We start from the raw sequence: 21,453 nt of genomic DNA, 5'->3' as shown, positions 1-21,453 counted from the left end.
CTAAGTAATTTATTTCTCCTAAGTTACATAATTTACACACAGTGTTATTACTATGCCAATAGCCATCCTTTGTTACATCTTTTTTGAGTGAAATCATCAATAAACGTCATAAGTTTTACTACTTCTCACTCCTTTTCGAAAATGTATTCTGCATGTCATGTTAAATGTTTTGTCTGACTCTCTTTTTTTTATTATTTTGTTTTCATATTCGAAATAAACTTCAATCAATCAGTAAAGGATCTCAATACTTTTTCACCACTGGTCTTTTAAAAAGCCTAAGCAGGAAGTCTTTGCCCTCAACCTGGAGAAGTTGCTTTGGTGCCTACATTCAACAGAACTACAGCCTTTCTCTACAACACACTTCGCTCCTCTCTGTACCAGTGAAACGCTCATATGGATAGTTTTGGGTGGTATCGACGGTTGACCTATTCTGTTGTTTAGGTTGGAGATCTTGTTGAATTAGAACAAGACACCTTGATGTCCCACATAGGTTTCTGAAGACCTATGGTCTAGATCTGTGTGGTTGGTGGAGCTCCAAATGAAGCTAAAAGCAGAGTAAACGTTGAACTTACACAAATCAGGTAGATGCAAACATAACTAGGATGGGATTATAGATGCTTAGTGTCTGCCAGATGCTCAAGTAGACAATCATTTAATTACACGTTAGCAAAAACCTCTGAAGATGATAATATGTGAGAGCTGTGTGTCTGTCAGCTTCATTTGAAGTCCTTTTGCTCCTAGACAACAAAAATTAAAGACGGCAGCTTTAAAGACGACATACAGAAATACACAGATACAAGATGCTTGGATTCCTCATGAATCAATTTCACATCAGGAAATTATGTAATTTTCCAATGTTTGCATGGGGGAGACATAACTCTGGAGAACTACACTGGCAGGAAACCAGTAGTCAAAAACAGAGAGAAAACCATCTGACACCTTTTCATTTATTTAACACCCCCACAAGCTATGATGCCAAACATTAAAAGTTGATTCAAGACATCTTTGATACAGCCTCGACAAAAACAAAAAACCGAACATCGAAACCTTCAGAGACGCAGAATGAAGAGCCTTTGTTTGTCTCTGCACAGTATTGTATTGTTTTCCAAACATCGACTGATATTTCTCTTCCCTCCAACAGTTTCTAACTTTTTTCTCTCTGTGACAGGGATTTCAAAATCAAAAGCCTGTAATTATTTAGTCCCTTTTGTTTTTCAACTTAAAGGTCACACATATAATACATGCACTCCTACAGCGGCGTCCACTTTCTCAGAGTTGTCAGTGAAAGCTAATTATGCCCGGATTTACGAGTATCTCGCCCTTAAGCGCCTTCTTTTCTGCAGAAACACAGCTAATGTTTGAAGAAGTAATGTCTCTGGAGTTCTTTTACAATGTCATTTCAATAAGATTTTATTATCTCTTTAATTCCTTTTCAGTGCACAGAATGATCCCTACTAACCATTGTGTCTTGCAAAAAGGGCTTCAAGTTTGCATTTCTTTGGCCAAAGAGGGTTTTTCCAAAAGTCTGGACTTGTATTCATACTTCAGTCTCCTTGTTTATCACTAAGTAGCTCCGATTGAGCGCTTTGACACCAGCGGTAGTGTTCTGTTCATGAGCAGCTCAGTACTGGCTGTGTAGACACAGTTTTATTCATTCACTTTCCCAAATCACATTTTATTTGACACTCCAGGCATTTATACTGGCATAAAGCCTTAAGGCAACAGAGTTATCTTCTGCCTGCTCCGGAGACAAGTCTCGCTATCAGCATGCTCTGCACTCTGATGCCTCTGAGGAATTTAAATATACATGCAACAGTTGTATATAAGTATTTCCACGAGGCAGAAATCGTAGTGCAGGATTGGATTTAAAAATATTCCACCGTTGCATCAACGTGCTAATCAAACAGCTTCTCCTGTAACGCCGAGAGAGACGTGTAAGACCTTGGTTGATTTGTGACCGGAGGGGTTCTGCGGTACCGGCGTTCGTCTCGCTGTGAGACACCACGCCTTCAGCAGACTGTTACTCTGGAGTTGTGCACTTTGAGCCTGATCTGATGCGCAGACAGATGACGAGGAGGTCGACAGCGCCCTGCAGCAGCACCACGGGGAGACAGTGACGTGGCTTTGGGCCGGGAGAGCAGAAGTATTGGATTGGGGGCCCGGGCTGGAGGAGTGGGCGCTGATGTGTCCTTGCGGTTTGGCTGCCAGTACCCCAGTTCTCAGGCAGCGACCACGGAGCACGTTGTGGAAGGCTTTCTTGAACTCCCGGCTAAAGCACGGGTAGATAATGGGGTTAATGCAGCTGTTGAGGTAACCCAGCCAGAAGGTTATCTTAAAGATGGTTTCTGAAGGCTTACAGGATGGGAAGATGGATCCTAGAGAACACACACACACAAACAGACACTTAATACACCACAAAACGTCAAGTTCCAGTTAGAACTAGAAAGTGCTCACAGTAGGGAGCTCCATCAAGGCTGAACAATCCTAATTTTACAGTATTTTAATAAATTAAATATCACAGTCTATCCCTCCTGTCATGTTATGCTTATTATGCAAACATGTACTTATTACATAATGTTTCTACATACTGGGGCCTCTAAACATTCATGTAAATGCATACATTGGGTATGACTGGAAAGCTGAGACTGTTGTGGAATCAATGAGACAATTTCAATGTGTGTGTAATACGCAGGTCCCCATAATAGCCATTTCACTGTGGTGAGACCATTTCTTGAAACTTGGTATATAGTGGTATATTCCTTGGTATATTGACAATGAGGGTGGTCCATTCTCTGGTGGTCAAAAAATGGTTAAATTTAGAATCAAATCTGTGGAACAATGGTATCAATCAAAAATCGCTTATCATGGGACCATAGGAGCTGCCTCCACATACATCAGTTATAATGTTCTATCTAGGTGTTTACAGCTGCACAGCATGTCATAAGTAACTGTTGTTGCTGAAGACTGATGCTCTGGATCCAAATATTAATCATTTGGCATCACCGGCTCCTTTGTCTCCGGAGTGGTGGACAACAAACACAGGACTTTGACCCAGAAGACCTCTGTTCATGACCCAATTTGAAAGCCAAGATGTTATTTTAAGTTAACTTGTAAATAAACTTCTGTATGTGAATATGTCATGACCTACGTCACCTTCAACATCATCTATATGACCTATGCAACCACATTCAGTAGCTTTTACGGAAGAAGTCATTTTAACCCAAACCCTGGTTAAAACCTAACCCACTAGTTCCTCGTCACGTTAACATGCTTCATATGGCGATTGTCGTGTGTCCAAAACAACTGTTTAACCATTTCACAAAATTAAATAGAACGGTCAGATTTTGTATCAAACAAACAATCCATTCCTGCTTCAACATGTCATCAACAACCCAATGCACTGAGCCAGGTGCATAAAGAAATTGTTTCCTAGTTTGTTGTGGAAGAACTTGATGAGCTCTGAACTTTTAACAGCATCAGAAAATAACATCAAGTTAAACTAATGTCAAACTGTAATAACTTAAATGTAGTTATTGTGTTGTCTTATTCCTTGTATTTAAAGACCTGTTAATCCATCTGAGATGAACAACGGCTCCCAGTTTTAGTAGGGCAACCTTTCTGTTTACATTTGGATAACACATTGGCCCTTTTAATGTGGTTAGTTATAAATTACACACTTGCCCTTTAATATGGTTAGTTATAAATGTACACACTTCTCCTCCATCCTGTATAATATATTGTTCCTAGCTTCAGTAAGATTACAGTTTGTGTAACAACAAAACACACATTTCAGAAATCATCCACCTTTGTGGCATCATTTTGTGTTTGGTCCATTCCTGCTTCAACATGTCAACAATACCCCAATGCACCGAGCCAGGTGCTTAAAGGAATTGTTTCCTAGTTTGTTGTGCAAGAATGTGAGACATAAGTCATGCTTAACCTAATGTGCAAAAACTATTTTTTACTAAAGCAATGCTTCACAGCAGCTTTTGTATGGTGCTGCTGGTGAGCAGCAGTGCTTTCATTTTATAGACTCTGTACTGTACGAGTAATAACAGCATGGCTTCAGCTGCAGTAAAAGGCGGGCAGCCACCAAGTGCTTCAACACAAAACAGACTTTCCATTTGAGGGGCTGTGGAAAAAATAAAAAATTCAGTGGCTTTTCAAACCTTCAGTCTGGGGATCTCAGACTATCATTGCCTCAGAGCTTGAATGAGCACTGCGCTTTGAGCCGTGAAGGTCCGTCTCAATTGAAATGCATAACTATTCTCTGATGACTAGCTGCCTTGGGAGGCTACAGGGTGACTGAGGATGCCTCCTAGCATTACAACCCATTAAGACTCGTGCTTGTTATCTATAATAGCTTTCATAGGAGGGAGCAATAGTTTGCTTCATTCCATTTCATCTCACAGTAGAAGCCCATTCTGCTCCAATGTGGTGTTTTATTTGGTCTATTTGGTTGCTTGTAATTGAATTTCTTGATGTCCCTCCTCCGAAACTCGAACAGTAGAGTCGAGGACAGCGGGGAAGGGGAAGGTCCTGCCTGATATTGTGTTCATAGAGCAAAAATATGTCAGGAAATATGATCAAAATGATTCAGGCTTCAACAGCTTTCACATCACAATAGCTACAAACCACAGGAGGGTTGCTGTTAGATAGATCTGCATAATAAAGTCTCAGTCTATATTTTTAGCCATGATCGGAGCACAGCTTGATAGCTGTTGGTCTAACATTTTTTTTGTCAGGCCAGCACTTTGCTCCTGACTGAAAAAGCTATTACAATGAAGAGTGATTGCCAGATATCCATGTTCTCTAGAGGATGAATCCTGATTTAAGTGATCCTCTACATGTTCTCTAGCCACCGTGAGGTTGACATTTTTGTTTTTTAGTGAAATGTCTTGTTATCTAGATGGATGGCCATTAAATCTGGTAGAACTGCTAAATCGCCTAAATTTGCCTCCTTTGGTTGTCATTTTGCATCTTTTTTGTCTTGTTGTTTTGGGTCTTTTGTAGTTTATTGTGAGTCTTTGTAGTTGTTTTGTGTTTCTTTGACATTTTTTGTCTCCTAATGGCTGTTTTGCCCCTTTTCATTGTAGTTGTGAGTGGTCTTTTTGTGTCTCTTTGCAGTTTTTTTGCATCTTCATAGTTGTTTTTTTTGGCTCTTTGTGGTCTTTTTGTAAAAATGTTCTGCCTCTTTGTGGTTGATATGTGTCTCTTTGAGATATATTTTGAAGGCTTGTCTGACGAACAGACCAAAACCCTCAACATATCTAATGTAACATGATATATAGAGGGGCTGCAATATGCAGTATTGTATACAGTAATGATTATTATAGTATTAACAGTTTGCATAATCAATGAAACACATTTTGTTTTTCAATACTACCTACTTTTGTAGCCTCCTGTAGAACAGTGTTAACCATAAAATCATCATGTATGAGAATCTTTCTGTCAATAATAATAAGAACATTAACCCATAAGAACCCAGACCCAGTTATCCTTAAAGGATGTGTTCTATAAGTAGACCACATAGAACACATTTCTGATGTTTAAAAAATACAACCCCTAAATGTCAAAGATCTGTGATGTGACATGTATACATTACAATGGGCGTATAGGTATTTATGTTTATGATATTTCTTATTTTAAAATAGAAAAAAAACAGACACATTTTCTGCTTACAGAGACACAAATTTGCCTTTTTCTTTTGCATCTCCATAACATATATCAAAATTTTGACTTTAATTTGTTCAAGAAATTTGGTCAGAACAAGTTAAATGCAATATAGGTCACCCTATTAACGGATTAGGATTGTTAAATAGGTTTAAACTTAGCCTAGTAACAAAAAATAAGCTTTTTGAAAACTTTTTCCAGTCACAGCCACATTTTGGAGAAGTCACTTCTTGTCACATGACCACCACACCAGGGTGCTGAGTATACATCGCTTAGGGATTTAATGAGTTAAGGTGAAGCATAAAGCTGAATATGGGGGATTTGTTACACGGGTGTCACCCTGGGTGACAAGAAATGCATGTGATACTAATACCATTAACAATGCCTCTTTTCTGTAGAACCTTGCCAACATCATGAAACAAAGTAAATAAAGTAGTTATTAAAAAAAAAACAAGCCAACAAACATGTTCAGGGATTTATTCTGCCTCCACCTAAAACACCCACAAGAAAACATCTAAATATATAGAATAATCAACGTGTTTTTCTACTGTGACATGTAAGTCTTTCTTTAATGAAAATTACCTTTTGCCTAAATGCTTCAGAACTATTTTAAGCAAACTTTTAACAGCATCCGAAAATGTCATTAAAAGTTCAACTAAAGTCAAATTACAATAACTTAAATGTAGTTATTGTGCTCTTAATCCTTGTATTTAAAAGCCTGTTACTCCATCTGAGACAAACAACAGCTCCCAGTTTTAGTAGGGCAACCTTTCTGTTTACATTTGGATTACACATTGGCTCTTTAATATGGTTTGTTATAAATGTACACAGTGGCAAAAAATAAGTAAATGATAACACATTATTTGTCCAGAGGATGTTTCCTCCACTCCTCCAACATCCTGTATAATAGATTGTTCTTGGCTTCTGTAAGACTGCAGTTTGTGTAACAACAAAATACACATTTCCGAAATAATCTCACCATCTGTGACCTGGAAGGTAACTGCTGACAGACTATTACCCTTAAATACACCTGGGTCCACTCTGACAATCACTTATCTCACTCGAGCTATAAGAGTTATTTCAGAAGCAATTAAGATTCGAGATTAGGCTTCACAATGGTTGGTTTCTGTCCTCTCTTTACATCTCTGATAACATCACTCTTATCACCTTCTTTGACAGAGTTTGACAAAATGTAGGTGTAATTTATTGAAGATAAAGTTGAGAATATCTGGCTAAGTGGTTAGTACTACTGTTAAATGAAGCTCGTATCTACAGTGATGTTTGACTACAACAGCGGACTAATCCTTAATTAGTTCATTTCTATTCAGGTTTCCTCTGCTAAATTTTTAATTAACATTTTTCTATATTTTTCCAAATAAAGTTGGCCTCTATAAGAAATCATTACAGCTCACATTATGACATCAATTCATTTCTGAATCATTTAAATCCCTCTTTAACTACAATGAACACATTATTTCTCTAAAAATGTATGGCAGATGAGTCATTCTTTAGGTTATTTTTGCCATTTTTTCATTAAGTTACCATTACATTCAAGTCACAGGTGCAGAGGTACATTAGAGACTCGATTAGAGACATGATTAGAGACATAATTGTCACTCGCAAAATGTTTTCCTATAATTACGGTATACTTATAGTTTAACCCAGGGCCCATAGTAAAGTAGTTTTTAATTTTCCTCTCCAGTAGTTTCAAGTCTGTTGCACTTGATGAACCGACATCCTTTTACATCACTGTGGAAGTTAACTGCTGGACAGGTGTCACATAACCCAATAATTTAACTTAAAATAAATGTGTTTATGTCAAACAAAATGAGTAACATAATTTGTCACTTACAATTACCATCTTTTATTGCGCTGAAGCTGCTAAAATTATAATAAAAAAATGTGTAATAATAATAGTAAAGGACCTGGGTCATTTGGGAGACAATTTCTCAACTGTATTAAACTAATATAACCCTAAGGAATAAAATGGGGACTGTGCAAAATTCACTATCCGGGACTAAACCAATTTCGTCCTGTATAGCAGATCCTATTTTCACATTACATATCTGTTCAGAAAGTTACACAAATTAGCACACTTTTAATCAGATAATGCCCTATTTGCATATTAAAACATACAATTCATGAATACTTCCAATACAAAAGATGTTTGTATCGATGTCAGGGATCAACACGTGAAGTTTCGTGGTGATATCTATAAGTTAACATTTTTGCCCCATTAACCTGTTGGACAAAAAGGGCGTGGCCATTTAAGGGGGTTTCGACCCGGATAGCGAATTTTCGCACAGTTCCCATGTTATTCCTTTGGGTCATATTAGTCTGTGTCATGTGACACATATCTTTGTAATCAGCGTAGTTTCTACACATGGACACCAAGTTTGTGTGGACCTTGAGTTTTAAGAGGTTAAATTTGCACTTATATGCTAAATTACTTTTGAAAAAAGCAGACATTCAAACTTGCATGAAGCCTTGCCATGTGTTGTGAGCTTGTAGATTTACTTTTTTCACATTTATAGGCATAGACGTATATATTTAACCCATTATATTTATTTCACCCCTTAAAATTAAGAGGGCTTCGCGACCCCCCCGTGGATCTTTGGTGTCCCCCTGGGGGGGTAGGGTCCCCCCGGTTGAGAATCCCTGTCCTAGACGACAATGACAATGTGATAGATGTGGCTTGTAGTGATGAATCTACAGAGAATCATCACCAGAATCTGCAGCTCCATAGACCGTATGAAGGACGGACAGATGGTCTACGATGCATGCTGTCAATCATGAATCACCATTTTTATAACTTCAAATAACTCATTAAAACCAGACTTGTCAGAAAAATGATCACTTCACTACAGAAGATGATAAGAACTACATTTTTCATGCGTCCTTTGAGATTTTAGTTCGGACCATGTCTCTTTCACTAACATGGAGTTGGCAAGATTTATAATCTATACGTCTTGACAGCGACCAGGGGGCAGCCAAGACATTCTGGCTTTACTTTTGTGGAGCTTTCAGGCCATCCGTCTTTAAGCTCCACCCCCTTCCGAGGGGGAAACAAACCGTCTCCCTCCATTGACTTTGTAGTGAAAGATGGTGCCTCCTCGACAATTTTGCCGCTAGCAGAAAACCGATCAAAAGGTCTGTGTGGTAGAATGTACTACCAAGTTAAAGAACATTGAACTAAGTTTTTCTAAACTTTGATGAACGTTTAAGAGGATAAAAGTGAATACAGAGGTGTACAGACTTCAGCAGTTACAATGAGGAAAACTGCCATCCTGAAAATCAGCATATTTAACATGAACTTTTAGACAACCATGGTCTGAGACGCTAACAAAATGTCTATTTTTAGCTTAAACTATTAGATTTAAACACTCACCATATGATTACTTTAGCACTCTATGTTTTCCAGAAAGGACAAGTTGGCTGTTGGCAAGCAAATGTTAGCTAATATCCACTTTTATTTTCTTAAAAGTTACGTTTTTTAAGTTGGTCAGATTTAAAAAGCAAAACAAAAAAACAACGTAGTTATGGGTTCTTTAACTTGTTGGCAGTACCACACAACAGATTTTTTGACCATTTTTCTGTATTTTTCGAGTGGACCAAATTTTTTTCAATACAAAGTCAATTGAGAGTGAACGCTTGTTTTCCCCAATGCCCACCCAGCCCAAGGTGGGCGTGGTCTCTGGAGTATGACGCATGGCACTCTATGTCTATGGCATGGGTCTCAAACTTGCGGCCTGCGGGCCAATTGTGCCCCTCGTGACGATATTTTGTGGCCCCCACCTTGATAAGAAAGTTCAATGTGAGTTTTAATGGCACTTTACCGTGTTGTGTGTGGAAGGTCCCTTTAATTACTTTTTTTTTGTAATTTTGTCTTTGTCTTTGTGTCTTTTTGGTCATTTTGTGTCCTTTTTTTAGTAATTTTGTGTTTTTTTTTGTAATTTTGTGTCTTTTTTTGGTCATTTTGATACTGCCTCCAGTGACCCCCAGGTAATTTGAGTTTGAGACCCCCGGTCCATGGTTTCAGCTTATTGTTTCAATGTCTGGCCAACAACTCTACTGTACTGGTTCACACTCTCACTCACCGCTCAAATGGCACCCTTTGTTTCCTGCTGTTTCCCTCCCCTTCTTTTGTCAGCACTTTGTATTTTGCAGCGGCACCATCGCTGCATACTGGGCTTAGCTCCGGCCAAGAAAATTGGCTTATAGAAATATAAACAAGGCAGTGCACTTTTCCCCCTGCAGCTGAATGACAATGTGTGTATTCAGGCCATTCTCCTGCACTGACACAGTGCTGTGGAGACAGGTCTGCCTAAGAACACTTTCAGACTAATGTCTTGTCACTTCAAAAAACATACTGAACTTTCAAGCAAACACAAGCTTTTCCATGCCCATCTACCCTCCCTCCCACCTTCACTGAAATATGATCGCCTTCATGTTACTGCCCTCGGTCGATGAATTGCTCACGACCTGTCAGACACTAGCGGCTCTTTTATTCCATTTTTAACCAAAGATAATATTAATCACAAACTGTCTGTCTGCAGTGGTGTCTGGTGTACAAGCTCAAACCAAAGTTAGGGGCCAGATGGTGATCAATGAAGTATTACACATCTAGAGAGTCAGATGACAAGAGAGTGGAGCCCAAAGCTGGCCAGCAGGCCAGAAACACAACTCCTAATGAATGATAATGTTGCTCGATAACTATTGAATAAGTAAATCAGTGAGTGTTTGCTTAAAAACAGAGCCTTAGCGTTGTGACTTGAATATAATAGTAATTAGGGTTGTCAAAAGTATCGATACTCAAAAAAGTATCGACACTAAAATGTTAATTTCAAAAGTATCGAGTATCTGAAGCTTGTTATCATAGTTGCAGTTTCTTTTTGCACAACTGTTTTTTATTATAAATATTTAACCTGTGGTTCTGTTCATTTTTACATGTTGCATTTCGGACATGTGCAATACAATTGATATGTGCAAAACACTCAATTTACCTCATGTATAAATTATAGCATTTTAAGTAGCCATTTATTTATTTTTATACTTATTTATTACATCACATGTCCTTGTTCTTGTTTTTGTCCTTGTTTAGCTCGGTATTTTTTAAATGTTTTTACTCATGTTGTTTTGTGTTATGATTGTCATAACTATGCACCTTATGCAGTGGCACTTTCAATTTCGTTGTATAGTGAACTATATAATGACAATAAAGACTATTTGATTTGATTAGATTTTTCTTGTTAATAAAAATATTTATATCTTTGTTTTTAATCCTTGTGGTATCGAAAATGGTATCGAGTATCGAAAATTTCCCTGAGTATCTGTATCGAGTTGAAAATTTTAGTATCGTGACAACCCTAATAGTAATGCATAAAAAGTTAGGTATTTCTCAAAGCAGAAGGAGTAAGGAGGTACCTACCGATGGGTAGAACGAGGAAAAAAGGGAGCCAGCACAGAATGAAGCACCCAACAACAATGCCAAGAGTCTTGGCAGCTTTCTCTTCCCTCGAGAACTTCAGAAACTTCGGCAGCGAAAAGGTGGTGCGTTTATGCGTCACGGTCCCCTCATCACCCTCCTGCTTGTCCATCTGAGCAGCGTTCCCTCTGTGTATCCTCAGCATCACTCCCTCCGTCTCAACCCCTTCTCCCTTACTGCTCTTCCTCAGGGTTTTTGTCTCTCTCTTCGCCACAGTGTACACACGGCAGTACATGGCCAGGATGATGGCCAGAGGTATGTAAAAAGATCCTAATGCTGAGAACAAAGCGTAGCCGGGCTCCTCCGTGATCCGGCACACCGTCTCGTCTTCCGGGTCGGGCTCCTTCCAGCCGAACAGAGGGCCCACGGATATCGCCGCGGAGAGTCCCCAGAGAGCAGCCACGGCCGTCAGGCCTCGCCGCCCCGTGGCTATGGCAGGGTAGCGCAGAGGGTAGCTGACAGCCAGGTACCGGTCGATGGAGATCACACACAGGCTGAGGATGGAGGCGGTGCAGCAGAGGACGTCCAGAGCGGCCCAGACGCTGCAGAAGGAGCGGCCAAACACCCATCTGCCGAGGGCCTCCGAGGTCGCGGAGAAAGGCAGGACGGCGGAGCTGAGCAGCAGGTCCGCCGCTGCCAGGTTGGCGATGAAGTAATGTGTCACAGAGCGCCAGTGGTGGTGGAACAACACTGACAGGATGACCAGGATGTTGCCAAGAACCCCGAACACTACAAACACCAACAGCACCATCCCCAGAACCACTGCCTTGGCTACATCCACATCTGGGTTGGCGGAGGAGGAGCTGCAGTTTGGACAGCCATCAGAGAAAACACTCATGTTCTCAGCAGGAACCATTGTTATCTGTTGGGTGCATTGAGTTTTTTAGTGTTTTCCAGATTGATGCCATTCATGCCACATCTGTTCCTCTATTACAGCTTCAACCCTCTGCCTTGTTCCTGCTGCTCAGAGAATAAAAGCTTTTCCTGCAGTTCATTTGTAGATGCCGCATCTCTTGCCAACGCTCCGTCGATCACGTGGCCTCTGCCAGGGTTCCTTGGCAGGATGTCATATTCAGAAAGAGACACACTGCCACAGTTTGTCATTTTTAGTCCAGAGAAGCTTAATAGAAATGACAAATATTCATTTTCTTTAAGTGGCAGCCACTGATGGATTCAGAATGTTCAGCGTTCAGCCATGCTGAAAGGCTTTACTGCAGGAAACCTTGTAAAACAAGAAAAGAGATAAAAGTATATTTGACAACACATTCATAATGCAAGGCTTTTATTAATACACACAACAACCTTATTTCCTCTAAAGTGATGTTCTTTCTTCAGTAGTGTGGGAACTAATCAAAACTTCACACATTAAATAGAACACATTAAAGGTAAATTGCAAAAACAGCAGCCCGTTATGATTAAAGGGTAAAAATATCACTCAGGAGTCCCTATTTAGAGGATGTTTGCAAATTCTTCTCCCCTCATTACAGACACATTAGAGAAAATGAGGGTTATGCATGAGTGAACTAAGTGGCATTCACAATTTCCTTTTCATCCAAAAAAACATTACGGAACACTTGTCTTTTTGGCTCTGCAAGCAAACAACAGGCAACCATAAAACATCCCATTAGTAATATCAGATTTTTCCCTAACCCTTATTAAAACGGGCAGATCTATTATTGGCCGACTCCATCTGTGTTCCTTTCTGGGTTTTTGAAATAGAAAACGCCCACTCAGCAAATGCAATGATGTAGTTACCGCGGGAAGCTGTGAACGATGTCACGAGCTGAGTCAAAGATAGCGGTGCTAAGTACGGAAATCATGGCACAGAATATACTGCATTAATCCAGATCCGAAAGTAGTATAGTATCACAAACTAACTGAATAACACGCATAGCGTTTGACCAGAACGTTTGTGTTTTGCTAGATAAAATTGATGGTTTTGTTAATGGATTATGGTGTCTTTGAAGAAAATATAGATTATAGCTTCAGTTTCCAGTTGTAAATGGCTGTCTGACGAGGCAAGAGGGTAAAAAAGGTTTTAAATATAGCATCCACAAAAAATACGAAAAATGAAATAAATTTGTCCATTTTGAGAGCTAAATGTGAGCAAACGCGTCACATAACATTTTTTAGTCTGGAGATATTATAGAATATTTATTGTTATCCTACTGTGACATTTTTAATTGCTGTCAGCATGTTTCCACAATGACATGGAGTAGCCAGTGTGGAGAAATAGCTGGCCAGGGGAGTAGAAATTTTTTTCTAATGCCACTATTCCACCATATACACTTATCTTAATGATTGCATATTTCATAGAGAATAAGGGTTATTTTATGTTTTATTCAAGGCATCTTATTTTGACAGTCTTCTTGTAAATTCTGTGGTGGATTCTGTTAACCCACCGTGCTCTTATTTTGAAAGCTGCATGTGTTTAGCGACAGGAAACAATCCGTCACAGTTTAGATTTTTGTGATTGAAACAACTTTGTTAGCTAATGTTAGCTAGCGACTACCGAACGGCGTATGCAGCAGTGTGTTTGGAACTGACCGCCCGTACAGTTTACTATTTAGTTCGGCACGTACACGGAGAGACCATTTGGGTGCAGGACTGATACAGACAGGTAGGCACGTCTGAAATAGTTTGGAGCGGAGTAGTGGGGTGGGCAGCTCGGTTAATTCAGTACGTGTGTAAGAGTCTGAATGTGTGCGCATGTTGGAGGAGGAGGAGAGGTGGGTCGGGGTTTTGACTGACTGGTGACAGACACTCTGCTGAGCAACGGCAACACAATGCTAAATAACTTTATATCAAAATATACTTTCAGTAGCTTGAAATGTGACGTTAGCGCAGCACATGAGACTCTGGTGGGACAGACTAGAGTCTGGCGGGCCGCCAGAGACTAGGTAATTAATGGGAAACCCTGACTTTATCTCATATTGATTTAAATACATTTTTCTTTGGCCTCTGTCCATAGTAGTACCTTTTCAAAGCCATCAGAATGCTTTGACAAAAACAGTCATTTTACTTCACAGAAGTAAAATGAGTTGTTGCTCCACAGATTTAAGATTGCTTGTGTCATTTTGTGACTTTCGATCTCAAATCTGAACTAATGTGTAACTCAGGGATGGGCAACTGGAGGCCCGGGACCACATACGACCCGCACCCTCACTTGAAGTGGCCCTCAGTACAACTACAAGCATTTGAGCATGAAATCTTAAAAGTGCAGTGTAAAAATGCACAAAATTACCTTTTTTATTTGCTTCAAACCTTTTATATGTCTATGTATACTGGTATACATGCATTTGAGCATGAAATATGTTAAGTTACTGCACTGTAAACATATTTGAAATTGCAGTTTCATCATATCTGGTTGAGTGTACGGTCCTATATGTGGCCCTGTTGTAGTGTCCATGAAAAATTGTGGCCCCCTCCAGCATTTAAGTTGCCCATTCCTGGTGTAACTATAAGCTAAGCAATGCACTAACATTGCAATCATAAGGAAAGATGCCCCAAGGGTCTAACTTTACATTTTTAGTTTCAGGGTGAAAAATCCTCTTGAATTGACTCTCCACACGTAGCGTATAGATACAGATGAAATATCACACTTCACCAGAGCAGAGCTATTCAACACGTGTGTTGAGATAGATTTGGTGTCATGTGTTCATCAGGAGAGGGATTAAAGGCATTTCACCCTGGAAGCAATCTTCCCCCTCTAAGGAACACTACTGGAAAGCAACAGAATAATATAAAAACCTGAAGAAAGCAGTAAATAATGGATCAACCCTTTCAAGGATAATATGTATTTACTGTGAGTAGGCGATGGAGCCTGTGACAGTGGGGCTGGCAAGTATTATAATAGAAAAGAGAGAAAAAAAGAAAGGAACGGGACATAATCAAAAACAACAGGGGTAATGACAAGGACACCACAGCTGCGATAATGATCCTCGGGGGCAAAATGAAAATCATCTGTGGCATTATGGGAAAACCATCCAACCATGCAGGGAATTCAAAGATAAATGAAAGCAGATTTGGTTTTTTTTTTAAGAGCAGACATTTAACCGGAGCCTGTGATGACTTCCTTGAAGGTCTTGTGTCTGCAAGCTGGGCTCTAACTCAGCCAGCCAGATGACAGCCCAGGAATTGAACCTTGAGGAGGGCACTATATAACAGAGGCAAGAGCTCCGGCCTGCTGATAGTCCCACTCTCAGAGTACGTGTTGCAGATCTGGGATGTCACTAAGTGAGATAAACGGCGGCGAGGAAAAAAAAGAATGAACAGGCGCGATAAAGCTTTTGGAGAGCGGCGTCATGCTTGTCACATGTTTGTGCAGGATCAAAGGCTTTTTTTCGCTCGCTGCACATCCCACCACGAGGCGGAACGAAATTCACCCAAATAAACACTTGATGCTGGGATTTCCAGCGTCAGTAGCCGGAGGGGGAATTGAAATGAAATAGGCGGCGAATGGATATCTGAGATTGTTTCAGCAGGACGGCTAAACGCGGTGATATTTGGAATGCCTTTTCGGCTTGTAATGAGATTTCTCGGTGTGGTGAAGTGCCTGTGCAAAAGAGATTAACTGCAGCTAAAAAGTTTATTTCCTCTGCCCACCTGTGTTTGAGGGCCGTGCAAAGTGTCAGCCGGGAAATAGATTAGCATTGACCCGAGGTAATACAGTAGACGCAATTCAACAAAAGTCAAAAATTATTCAGGGAAATAAGTCTTTTACTAGAGTTAAAAACCAAGTCTGGATGGACGCCCTGAAGCTGCTCAGCACACACATGATATTTTTTACGTGCATGTGCTGTGTTGGCACCTTCCCTGAGGCTGAGAATGTCTCCTAATCTAAAGTAAAAGGTCCTCTGCATGTATTTCCACTTCATGTTTCATTCATGCATGTATTAACATGAAGGGGAAGGGTGATAGCGCTGTGACAAAATGATGCTGGTGGTGTAAAAATGTGTTTAATGACCTTTTCACTCTATTCCATTATTGACTGCCTTCCCAGCCTTCCCAGCATCATCCTACAAGTGCTTTATTCATCATTTTCTTCCTCCAGGAAAGGAGGTCTCTCAGAAAAAATTTGAAGGCTGCGCATGTTTCGAAAGCTGCTTGTGTTTTAGACCCCAATATGTTCTTATATCTGAACAATGGAGGGATTGTGATGCCTGTGCATTTCTCCGGATGTAAAAGTGAAGCAGAAAGATGGAAAAAGAGTTACAATATATGTGTGAGGTGATTAAACCGACCTCCAAATTAATAAGAATATAATGCATGAATATAGAGGAATAAAGAAAAATGTCACAAACGCATCAGATTTGTGACCTTTACCTTAATAGGAAATGGAGTATCAAAATGTCAAGGTGTCTGATAAATCTGCCTTTCCAGACCATTCATAATCAGCATTGATTAATGTGTCAATTAATCTATTTTACATAATTGTGAATTTAATACCTTGGGGTTTAGGATTGGTGGTCAGAAAAATTAGCAAGTTAAAGACAATAACCAAACGATGAGGAAGTGCATTACACCTGCATTCATTCTAATTGCCAGTGTTGGGTGACTCTGGTTCTATGGAAGTCTATGAGAAAATGACCTTACTTCCCACTTGATTTATTGCCTCAGTAAAACATTTCCCAATCGTTTTATGGTCTTAGTCACAAGGTTCAAGTCTTATTTAATACAGAATAATGTTCATTTTGTATATGATCATCAAATTTAGAGTAAAATAGACGATAAAGCAGGTTATGTTTTAATACATGGTACCTTGTGATGTCACTACCACAGCAACCTATGTGCTTTCATCTTAGACTCTTTCAGTGTGTTTTTAGGTCATGAAAGTTGTAACATTTTAGTCACTTGAAACTGACTTGTTCAGCATTTCATGCACTAAAAGACACTCTTACTCCTCGTCAAGGCTGCAAACATTTTAGAGGCATTTTGCACTCGCACATCTCACACATTCTCATCATATCTGCAGTTGTCTGCACCAGCTCCATGCAAGCTCATGGCTCAGTGTTGTTTCACAGGCATAGACATGACCTGAAGCTTTTATTTAAGCATCATCTATTTTCGACAATACAAGCGTAAACGGGAAGTTGGTGCACAATAAAAAGGCCTATGAAGGAACTTAATAAATATTTAATCTACATTTTGCAACCTCTGGGTTGTAATCCCACAGACTCTCCTTTACTTTTGCCCCGCGGCTAAACACCGGAACTACTTTGGTCTTGAGGAGCTGCAGTGTTTATTCATAAGCAAACTGTAACCTACACTGTAACACACTGCACAGACAGTGATGTTTGCTGTTTGATGCTTTTTTAATGCCTGGAGAAGACCGAACACTTTCAGTGTTGTTTGAAAGTGAAGGCCAAAAACCAACCAGCTTAATAAATGTTTTTTTAAAGAAAAAGTTTTTTTTATTATTAACATATAATCACTTTGACTACCTACCACGACTTCTGTAGAAATTAATCAACTTGGATAAATTTCATTCATTCTTTATCCATAACCGTTTACCAGACTATCACAGGGCAGACCAATAGAGACAGACAATCACACTCTCATTCACTCCTATGGGCAATTTAGCGTCACCAATTAAACCTAGTGAATGTTTTTGGACTGTGGGAGGAAGCCGGAGAACCCGATGAGAACCCATGCTGACACAGGGAGAACATCCAAACTCCACACAGAAGAGCCACTGGCGGGAGTCGAACCGGCGACCCTCTTGCAAAAGTGCTAACCACTACTCCACCGTGTAGCCTAGGGCTGGGCGATATATAAAAGATAAATCGATATATTTTTAAATGTGATATGGAATTCAGACCACATCGCATATATCGATATAGTTAGTTATATATTTTTTTCTTTCTTTATATATAAATGCTGCCCTTACTAGGGTTTGTCATATTTAGTTCTTTTGTAATGTTCATTATTCTTTTTTCCTATGAATATATTTATCGAGAAAAAGATTGGCCTATTTTATTTCTCGGCTATTTTTATTTAAGATATTTTTTTATTTAAATGTGCACCTCATGGACCTTTTTTTTTTTTTTAAAGTTACTTTAAAGTTACTGTTATACAGTATTTTTGTTCACTTAAATAAACAGTTTCAATAAAACTACTTGTGACATGTCATATTTGGCTTTGACTGAACATTTGCTCTCACATTGTGATAAAAAATATCAGGATATATATCGTATATCGATATTCAGCCTAAATATATCGGGATATAGATAGATATACTTTATTTATCCCAAGCTGGGAAATTACAGCTTATATGACTTTTGGTCCATATCGCCCAGCCCTAGTGTAGCTCCACTCAGATAACAATTATCATCAAATATTTTTATAATATTTACTGTATATCGCTCCCACGACGTCCCACCCCATGAAATTAGTACATTTGATTTAGGAAATTTCAATAATGGCATACAGATAAATGAATACATAAAAAAAGATACATAACTAAGTTGACAAAAATTAAAAAAAAAACAATGAAAAGAATAAGTTGGCTCAGGAAACCACTTTTCACATTTCCCTCCAGCTGAGCAGCAGCTCATCCCAGCAGTGAAACCGCACACATCTCTCTTTCCCTGCAGATAATATTTGATTAAAAGCTATCAGTGGACATCATTACACCTCAATTCACATTGAACTGCGAAGGTGCACTCCTCATTTTATTGCATTAGTGGATCTCATGGAGGATGGTGCTTTGCCCTTGAAGAAACTTTCCCGTTAGCCTCCTCGGTCCGAGTGGCCATTACACAATTGAAGCGAGTCATCCAATTAAATCTCATATTGGAATCATAATTAGGATTTTGTTTTAGGAGACAGAATATTAGTGAGTATATTAAATGGCTTAATGTAGCCTGACCGCTGGCATATTCAATCAAAACAGCAGCTCACCGCACAGGACAGCATTACTATCACAAGAGTGATGTGCACATTATTAACATAAAGCTTCCTGCAACAGATCAGCAGGTCCTGCTCTTTTTACACCGTGCCAGTGCTGCATGTGGGAACTTCTCTGCATTGTGTTACACAAATCCCTATACATTTATTATGTTTTATCCTATAGAGGTTGTAGAAGAAAATATTGATGCTTTAGTCCTTTCTCTGACCTGCTCTCCTGTAACACGTTCAATTTATTACAGCCTCTAGGGCTAGAACCACAGATTTTCTTTATTGATTTATATATCGATTACTTGTAAGATTGATCAATTTATCTTTTGGTTCACGGGCTGACAAATAGTGAGCCTAGAATCAATAGACTTCTTCAAATCATGAGGGTTTAAAACAAGTTTAAACCCATGCTTAAAGATGAATTTACACTATAATATAGATTTTAAAATCTATATTCTTTCTTTCTTTCTTTCTTTCTTTCTTTCTTTCTTTCAAAAAGCACCAAATTGCAACATTTGAGAAGCAGAGAAAGTTGTTTTAAGGACTAAAATCACAATTCACATTAAAAATATTTCTCCACAACACAGATTCTAAATGTTAACTCGAAAACTTTCCTTCAGGTCACATCAAATAAAGCCAACATCCTCTTCAAGTACACACATAAATCTCCCCAACATGCTAATCTATTCTGCTGCCATACACCTTACAGTTCATATATCATTTATTGTTGTTTTTACCCACACTGTAATACAACAGTTTGTGTAAGGTCTCTGGAGCAGTGCACTACCATGATGAATTACTGTACATTTCAAGTCCATTTCTAAGAAGCTGTACTCTCTGGAGGGAAGCATGGTTCATAATTCAAAACCTGTATGACATTAATCATTATGTTTTATCAACCTTGAACACGCTGCCCTTCACAAAGGACAGGTATTATGTTTTGTCTTGTGCTTTCATGCATGAAAGGAGGTTGTTGTTAGTATTTATTCGCAAAAGGGCCGATCCATCCCACCGGAGGATCATGTCTAATTTTCCAAAGCTTTGAACCATGAACCTTTTGCAGCTGTCATCATTATTCTTTTTCATTATATTCATAAAATGTCAGTTTTTGGATGAAGGCGGCCTACCTGTTGAGGGGGAAAATGTTCTGAAAATAAATTGAAGCTGAAAAAGGGAACAATCTTTTGTTTCTGCTTGCTGTAACTATAATATATGTAAGTCATTTTAATATTGATTTTTTTAAATTTAATTTCTGCTATTTTTGAACACTTTATGTGAGGAGAAAAACAACTGCTGAACATTAGGCTGCATACATTAGCATCACCAACTGATGGTGGAAATAAAACAATTTTCACAATGTGCTCATCAGAGGATAGGGTCATTAAAAAAGCAATCACCACATAGCTACATCCTCCACCTGATTATAAATAATCAGAAATAATCATAACGAACAATTAATGGAAATTAGAAGTCACTCAGCCAGTGAAGTAATCTATGAAGGGAGGAGGGGAGAAAAAAAAGTCTTACCTTGTTCACAGCGCAGTTTTTAAAAAGAGAAACAGTAGAAAAAGCGGCCATGCGGCATCGTGTCCGCCACGGAGAGCAAAGAGCTCCGTCCCTCCTGCTGCCTCCCTCCCTCCTCTGTCTGTCTGCTGGGAGAGAAAAGTCACAGTGGACCCCCCCCCCCACCTGGTCCTCCCAGGCCCCGCCCCCTGCCCGCGAGGCTCCTACCTTCTAATTAGAGGTTGTCCACGCGCCCTGCTCCTTATTTACAGTGTCTGACCCGGTATGTCTGCAAGCTCCTACTGCACATTCATTATCATCAATGGTTTAAGCACGGTGGGCAATTAATTTTCGACAGGGGCCACATGACCAGAAGGTTGCAGCCAGGGGCCGGACCAGAACTAAATTAATTTAATGGCTTTATAAAATAAGTAAGAAAATAAAGTAAATTATCTGGTTTGGAGCTGCTACTGATAAGAATACACATTATGGTAAGATTGTTAATGTGGAGTAAATCAAATATAGCAGTAAAAAGTAGTAAATACTCCAATCACTATATCACGTTTCCATTTATATTAAACACAACTGTAAATGACCTTTAACAAGGTTCCTGTTGGTGTTTTTGTGTTATATAGCTTGTTTTTCATGTTTGTAAAATTTCTAGGAGTTTCACAATGTTGCGATGCTTTTATTTTGAAAAGGTGCCGTCCAGTGTGAAACGGGTGCGTTAATTTTGAAAGGTAGTGACAGGAAATAACAGGTGGAACGGTAAAACAGTAGCCTAAATAATGAGTGCGTCGTAATTCATATTGTCACCCTGTGAAAATAATCGCCTAACTCATATTTTCAAGTTTTGCAGGAAACACAAAAAACTTCACCAAAAGTGTAACATA

General features: G+C 39.2%; 1 protein-coding gene across 1 annotated transcript; it reads right to left on the bottom strand.

The window, feature by feature from the left end:
* Positions 1–840: 840 nt before the first annotated feature.
* On the bottom strand, positions 841–20,688 carry adra1ab (adrenoceptor alpha 1Ab). The gene is made up of 3 exons (XM_059357966.1): positions 20,585–20,688; positions 11,102–12,380; positions 841–2,375 (listed from the first exon to the last, which is right to left on the bottom strand). Exons 2-3 carry the CDS (start codon positions 12,012–12,014, stop codon positions 1,900–1,902), a joined length of 1,389 nt encoding a protein of 462 aa, XP_059213949.1. The 5' UTR covers positions 12,015–12,380; positions 20,585–20,688; the 3' UTR covers positions 841–1,899.
* Positions 20,689–21,453: the final 765 nt, after the last annotated feature.

This window comes from Centropristis striata, chromosome 19, assembly GCF_030273125.1.
Source record: "Centropristis striata isolate RG_2023a ecotype Rhode Island chromosome 19, C.striata_1.0, whole genome shotgun sequence".
NCBI classification, from domain to species: Eukaryota; Metazoa; Chordata; class Actinopteri; order Perciformes; family Serranidae; genus Centropristis; species Centropristis striata.
The sequence above is the reverse complement of the archived record's forward strand: the minus strand, read 5'-3'. Positions and strand labels throughout refer to the sequence as shown.

Coding starts and splice junctions, on each gene's coding strand:
- adra1ab (XM_059357966.1), bottom strand. CDS start 12,014: ATGGTTCCTGCTGAGAACATGAGTGTTTTCTCTGATGGCTGTCCAAAC. Junction 2,376..11,101: donor TTTCCTCGTTCTACCCATCG/GTAGGTACCTCC, acceptor TGTGTTCTCTAG/GATCCATCTTCCCATCCTGT.